General features: G+C 33.9%; 1 protein-coding gene across 1 annotated transcript; it reads right to left on the reverse strand.

Moving 5' to 3' along the window:
- Window positions 1–3,539, reverse strand: LOC116026755 (ranBP2-type zinc finger protein At1g67325). Its single transcript, XM_031268134.1, has 10 exons — window positions 3,385–3,539; window positions 3,062–3,107; window positions 2,748–2,863; window positions 1,924–2,197; window positions 1,620–1,693; window positions 1,406–1,451; window positions 1,194–1,303; window positions 936–960; window positions 712–857; window positions 1–430 (listed from the first exon to the last, which is right to left on the reverse strand). The coding sequence occupies exons 1-10, from the start codon at window positions 3,391–3,393 to the stop codon at window positions 428–430; spliced, it is 849 nt and encodes a 282-aa protein (XP_031123994.1). The 5' UTR covers window positions 3,394–3,539; the 3' UTR covers window positions 1–427.
- Window positions 3,540–7,673: the final 4,134 nt, after the last annotated feature.

The raw sequence follows: 7,673 nt of genomic DNA on the forward strand, positions 1-7,673 counted from the left end.
TTCTGCACAAATGTTACGGAGTATTTTTTCGACAAACAAAATGGATTCCTAGAAGTGATACAGTTCAAACAAGAAATTTGACCTAAATACAGCTGGCTGCTTAGACTTCTATAAAGACCTAATTTAATCAGATTGATTTTAAGGTATCCAACAATAGAGATGGAGAACCAGCAATCCTATTGTACATTAATCAAATCAATCTTAACAATATACTGCCATCAGACTTGGCAGATATGCAACTCAATAAGAATCCACAAGGACCACGGAATATCAATTTCAGTTAATACAATAGTTGACACCATAATAAGGTAAGAGTAAACTCAATAACTGCTGCAACATGACGAGGACATGACCGACTGTGAGACACACTGAGCAATGCTGGACGACAACTCTGGACCTTCCCAACCATTAAAACATGCCCTAGTACTCACTGGAACAGTAGACAAATGTGAATTAATAAATGCAAACATACAGACAAAAGAAAACAAAACAGACACAAAAGTGCTAGGAAATTTACTGAACAAAATAAAACTGGAGAGAAAAGGGCATCAGAGTGAATAGCTGAAAATGGGTGGTTCCCATGAATGAGTAAATGAAAAAGAGAATTTCAATCCTTATATTCAACTGTATGAGAGGTACACATATGGCTGACAAACTTCCTGAGAGAGCTAAGGATATGGTTGTATGAAATAAATGTATCACACAACAGACCTGATCATTTTCATCTGTAGGTTGTGAAGGAGATTCTATTGACTCGGATGGTTTTTCAGCACCACAGTTTGGTCTATTACACTTGGTCCTGAATGGATAGTTTATATTGTTGCATTTCTCACACTTCCAACTCCCTTCTGGCATATCTGTTTTGAAATTATAGATGTGAGCATATAACTATTAAATCACAAAGCACAATCATTTTTAAGAGGGGAAAAACTTACTAGAACTCTTCCCAGATTTAGCACCCTGCAAATATAAACAAATGCTGAGAAGTGAGCATACACTTTCTAATATAGATTAATTTTCAAGAAACAAAAAAAAGTACTCAAAAATAAAAAAATTGCACCCAAAAAGCATGAAAACAAGAACTTTGAGCATCAGAAGCAAGCTTGCCAGCAGTGGAATATGCACATGAAATATGAAATATAAAGCAGAAAGAGATATTGGCATGTTACAATCTGGTTAGGGAAGTAACAAACCTGGGATCCAGGCTTGGGTGTATTGCATTTCCTCATATTACAAATTGTTCTAAACGAAAAATTGACATTTCCACATTTAGGACATGTCCAGTCATTATCACGGGTTCCATCTGGGGAAATCAAGAAATGGTAAATTTAACACAAATTTAGTTCGCACTTTTCAAAATTAAAAAGACATATGTATAAATGTGTCGGTGTGTCGCATAGATCACCTTTATTTTGAGATTTATCCTCCGGGAAAAATCCTGGCCTTGGGCCCTGCAGAAAAAGTTCAAATTACTCACTCTTCTAAACTTATGTAGGATGTCATTCTATACTGTGTAATAATATGAGAAAGAAACCACTGCATGCATGCATTAATGACAAAGAAGATAATGCATAAGAGTCTATATATCTCTTTAAAGGAATTGTTGAAGCTGAACTTACCATTGCAGAATGACCCATAGGTAACCCAAGGCCATATCTTTCCATTATTGGTGGAGGCACTCCATAAATCCCACCTTCAAGTAGAAAAAGAAAAAGAAAAAGAAAAAGTGAACACCATGTGATAAATGCAACAGCAGACTAATTTAGCTTTGTTTATTAAAGTTTTGAACATGGAAATACACTAGTTGCTAAGTAGCCAACGGCAATAGAGTTACAATATTTGAGAAAGAACTTCCTGTCAAAACATGACTGTCAAATTGCAATCATATCAGTTACTAACACAGAAGTAATCAGAGTTTATTACCGGTTCCAATCATAGTTCCACTGGAATACGGAGGTGGACCAGATAAATGCAAGGGTCGGAATGGGCTGCCTCCAGAAAGACGACTGCCATAGTTGTAATGATATGCTGAGCCTCCAGGAAAAGGAACATCATAAGGAGGCAAAGATGTTCCATTAAACACAGATGTACCGTAAGATGGTATACCCATATACATTGGAGATGGAGCAGCCGAACCTACATATGGAGCCGATGTTGAATAGGCTTGTGGTGTGTGCATGGGCTTAGCTAGAGATTTCTGAAAAATGCCAATGTTATGGTTTCAAAAAAAAAATTGCAGTCACCACCACATTATACAAGATTATAAAGAACAAGATTTTCCACATATAAAGGTAATTTAACAGTTTATGGCCTGTAAAGAAAAACTCTTGTACTCTACTATAAAAATCATAACAATTTGAGAATGTCAATGCAACCACTAATTAACCTTGTACTTTTACAATCTTGCTGCAATGCATACAAAGTCCTTGAAAATAAAACAAGAGATGTCAAGTATTCATGCTTTCTCCTTTCCCTTGTGTTTGCTTCTTGAGGGTTAACTCAACTTAACTTTGAATAAATCTTTAGTATATATTTTTTAAAATTTTGAGACTTTGATTTTTTACCGACCATGTAGTATAATAATATTTAAATTTCATTTTTCAATTGTTGAATTTAAAATTATTAAAAGTTGTATAAAACTTTAGAGAAACTGACCACCAAAACAGTGTCTCACACACATAAAATGGGACGGATAACGGATGGAGTAATTTTAATCTGCTATAGAGTGTTAGCTGTTGGAATCTTACAGAGTTGTGATCGGCAGGCCTAGGTTGGGTACAGTTCCGCATATTGCAGGTAGTTCTAAATGAGAAATTAACATTGCCACAGCTAGGGCATGTCCAATCATCTTCTCTACGCCCACCTACAAACATGACCAACTGAATGATTAATTACCAAAGAAGCATGACACAACAAGCAAAGTCTGACAAGTTCTGACAGAAAATTCCATTATCACTATCCCTTCCCTATTGAATAGCAATACCCAGGGAATACCGTGAATGGTTAGCACCAATAAATTATTACTTCCAAATTATAGTTAATTTAGTGCAGAAGGTTATACCATCTGTTCGGGCTCGTTTAGCTGCTGAAGAATTCCTATTATCTACCTGCGAGTAATTTAAAAGGAAATAAAAATTATGTGAAAAAAAAAAAAAAGAAAAAAAAAAAAGAAGCATGATTGACGAAAATAAAAACATAAAAACATAAAGCTAAAGCTGATCAATTTTATATGTATAGATAAACTCATAACCTGCATTCCAAAAGCAAAGAACACATTCATCTATAAAATTCAATTGTATTGATCGGAAAACAAATGATGAGCTAAAAATACCAAAAAAAATATGATAAATTTGATTTATAAATTCATAATATTGGATAATTGACCTGAGACATCTCTGATTTTAATTAGAGAAAATGAGAAATCCTTGTTCTTCCTTCCCTTCAAGGTTGCAGTGCTGGACCTTCAGGAGGACAGAGGCGATGCCGCTACGGGTAGGTTTTCACCCTAAAATTGATTTTGCTTTCCAAAACAAAGTATTGCTCTAGCACTCTAGCTGCCGTTGTTGGGCCTAAAACTTTTTCTAATGGGTGAATTAGTATAATGTTGTAGGCCCTTATCCACCATTCAGGTCTATGAAGGGATAGACTTGGCATATTATTAAAAAAAAAAAATTAAAATATTTATTTATTGAGAAAAATCATAGATTTCGATATGCAAAGTGTATTTTAACTTGAAAATTTGTACCTTCAAAATTTACTCATACATACTTTCTCAACCTACTAAAACACAACAAGTCCTTGAGAGGGTCACAGATATGTCGCTTGATCCACAATGCCTTTGGTTTCAAGAACATATAATCATGAAAGAAAATCAAGAGCAACAAAGATTTCAAAGCAATTGAGTTTAAAAAAAATTAGAATCAGAAAAGATTTGAAGTAGTTGAGTTTTTAAAAATTAAAAGCTGAATACAACACAAATTTGGAGCATAATTATAAGGAGTAAAGTTTTGGAACACGAATTGGAGAACAATGAATTAGATAGCAGCAGAGATTTGAAGTAGAAGTTGATATATGCCTACAACTCTACTGTATTTAAATTCTTACACAAGTTCCAAGAATGATACATCCCAAATAGGAAAATGTTTTTAAAAGTCAATAAAGCTTGTTTCCGAGACCAAGTAGCATGACAAAAAATTCAATACATCCAATCAAGCTACAACGACCAAGACCACAGATAAAAAATTGTTAATTTCAACAGCCAAATTTTTATCATCTATATAAGGGCATGAAGACTTGAAGAAATAAAAAGAGGCAAGATGAGAAGCAATATAGTAGAAGTGGTACATCTATTCAAAAAGAAATCATTCTTCGAGTTCAAAGAAATTTATATCATTCTTCATATATATTCAATAGAAAAAGAAACAAATCTTTTACGTCTCAAAAGTTGGAAAGAAAACTCATTTCTTTCTTTTATCACAAATTCTTTACCAAAGTTAGATAGAGGAGAGTAACAAAGAGCTATGAAATTCTAAGATTAGTTTCAACTCTATGATCAAAGCACTAAGTCTTATTTATTATATCTTGTACCAGAGTGATGGATATATTAAATTCCTCTAGGAGATAAGAGTGCAGTAGAATAAACGGATTACATACACCTTCGAACCACCATAAAAATTCTTGTCCATTATATTTATTTTGAGCTTTATTTTTCTCCATGCTTTTAACATTTCAATCATTCTAAACTTTCAAAGCACTATACATCACACTCAATTACTACGTTGTGCACACTCATGCTAGTTATTTTATCAAAGCTTAAGTATGTACTCAAAAAAAAAAAATCAAAGCTTAAGTATTAAATATTCCTCATACTTACTTTATTCTCTAAATAAATATATCTCCTGCCGGCGCTAAAAGGGAGAGAGTCCTGAGAGTAGTTCCAACCCCTGTGGATCCAGTCCCGGGTTCAACCATACTGCAAATTCTCAGATTCAGGGTAAAGAGGAGTGCCCCACGTTGCTCTCACCATCTTGTTTGTTCTCTTTGCGCGCTTCACTTTATCTAAAAAGGGGTGAGTATGATATCTTTATAGCAAAGAGACTCCCAGTTCAATTCAATGATTGTAATGTAACTTACTAGCTCCCACAAATTAAAATTAAATCTGAAAAAGTTAAATTAAAAGTTTATTCACCAACCGAGACCAACAAATTGTATCAAAGCAGTTGTCTATTTATGTAACACCCACTATAAATAACAATACTATAAACAAAAATTTCATTCTTATAATAACATAGCTCTCAATTCTTGAACCCAATATAAAGTCAAGTCTAGCATTAATTGCATAATATCAAAGGGTGTTACCGCCACATCTAACCTAACAAAGTTAGATGCAAGGCTAAACCAAAATAAAAGGGAAAACATAATCCTCAACATAAGTTCATAACAAAACATAATGTCTAATCCAATATGCAATACATATCAATAAACTAAGTCTCGAGAGCCATCAGCAGCTCGTCCTACCGCACTCATCTCAGCATAACAAAACATAATGTCTAATCCAATATGAAAGTCAACCTCTCTCAATATCTGCTATTGTTACTTGATAAATTTGATGATTGGAACATCCATATGCAAATACTCTCGTCAGCTCTTCATGATGAGATGTGGAAGTTATTTCAAGTGGTCCTATAGAAATCTTGAAAGTAAACCCAACATTTATACAAATAGTTGATACGCCACCATATGCGCCAAAGCCAAAACTAGAATGGACTCCAAAACTACAAGAAATTTTGCGATTCGCGACGGAAATAATTGCGACGTAATTAAATTCCGTTGCAAATTAACGATGGAAAATAATTCCGTCGCGAACTTTGGCGCAAATAGAAAATAAAACCTGTGAAAACTTGGCAGCAAAAAAAAAACTGCGACCGAATTTGCGATCAACTTTAGTTCCGTCACGAAATGGCGACGAAAATGGCGAGGGATTTAATTTCCATCGCGAAATGGCGACGGAATTTATTCCGTTGCTAAATGTAGCAATTTATTTGAAAATGGATAAATATTGCTACGAAATTAACGACAGAATTAATTTCGTCGCAACGTTGTTTTTATTTTAACTATCAAAACGACGTCGTTTTGTTTTGTTTATTTTTTTTAAATCAAAGCATATATTATATAAAATGAAATAGGAATTATAACCCTAAATTTAAGCTTCAGCCGACGCCTCTATCTTCAATCTTCACCATCGCCAAACACCATCTTCACCATCGCCAATCTTCATCTCCTTGTCGTCGCCTCCATCTTCACCGTCGACCCAGCCGCGCCTGCGCCCAGCTCCCCATCGACCCAGCCGCTCTCCAACATATGACGCCCTTGTTGGAATAATTTGGATATGATGTGTAGCAAGTAAGGAAATGAGATCTTCAGGCGTGTGATCACTTTCCTATAAGCTTTAAATCTTCCTCTATCAAAAGCAACGAGTTTTCAAGATTTAATTTTATGGGATACAAGAAGATGAAACAAAGTTCTTAAGTTGCTTTAAATAATTAAGAACTTCCTGGAGAGTTGATAAACTGTGAAATATCAAAGTATACTGCAAGTTAATTGCATGTATTTCTTTCAGATGTTTCTCCAACTATTTATAGATGTAAAATCCAATAGTTAGGAGAGGTTATATAAAATTTTATGGCAGTTTAAACTCCAACTTCCACCAGATATATCCTTTAAGATATATTAATCTTGAAAAATATAATTACTTGAATCATGTATAACGCATACATTTTTCATAAGTTATGTACCTTCATAGGTTCATACACTGCATGCGAAACTATTATAAAGTAAGATATTATAATATTTAGATATAATATTTATTACTTCTATGCATGCATGAAGCCATGCAAAATAATAAATAAATGATATATAAATAATAAACCATGCAGCATAGCTCCCAATGAAACATTCTGGCCAAAATTAATAATGACTTCAATTTAGTCATTTTGAGATTTCGGCCACGAATTCTTCATACATGATGTATTCGGCCTTCATTAATCATGAATACAAATCATGAATTCGGCCTCCATAATTAAATCATGAATTCGGCCTCATGCACCCATGATTCGGCTATCATGTACTCGGCCATGAGTTCGGCCATTCATGATCTCAATTCATGAATTCGAACTTCATGGATTCGGCTAATTTCATATTTTCCTATTTACTATCTACTAAACTAAAATAATATTCAGAGTTAATTCCAGTATTGGTCCTTCGGCGATGTTGATTTTCCAAAATTAGTCCCCGACTTTTAATTTGGACAATTTAGGTCCCTTGACTTTTAAATTCTTTCCAATGTTGGTCCTTTCGTCAAATTTTGGTTAAATTGAGGTCAAATGAATGGATAAAATTGTTCGTTTACCTGTTTAGTGTATTATTACTCGTATTTCTCTTGTTCTATACGTTGTATATATGAATATAATCTCATTCAAAGTCTCAATCGAAGCCATATAATCTCAGTCGAAGTCTTCGACTGAGATTGTTTTCATATATATAGCGTATAGGACATGAGAAATACGAGTAATAATACACTATACAGGTGAACAGACAATTTTACCCCTTCATTTGACCTCAACTTAACTAAAATTTGACGAAAGGACTAACATTGGAAAAAATTTGAAAGTCAA

Source organism: Ipomoea triloba, chromosome 8, assembly GCF_003576645.1.
Source record: "Ipomoea triloba cultivar NCNSP0323 chromosome 8, ASM357664v1".
Taxonomy (NCBI): Eukaryota; Viridiplantae; Streptophyta; class Magnoliopsida; order Solanales; family Convolvulaceae; genus Ipomoea; species Ipomoea triloba.

Excerpts from the sequence above, each read along its gene's own strand:
- LOC116026755 (XM_031268134.1), bottom strand. Across the intron at positions 1,694-1,923 it reads TGGAACTATGATTGGAACCG|GTGGGATTTATGGAGTGCCT; the intron begins GTAATAAACTCT and ends TTCTACTTGAAG. Across the intron at positions 1,452-1,619 it reads CTATGGGTCATTCTGCAATG|GGCCCAAGGCCAGGATTTTT; the intron begins GTAAGTTCAGCT and ends CTTTTTCTGCAG.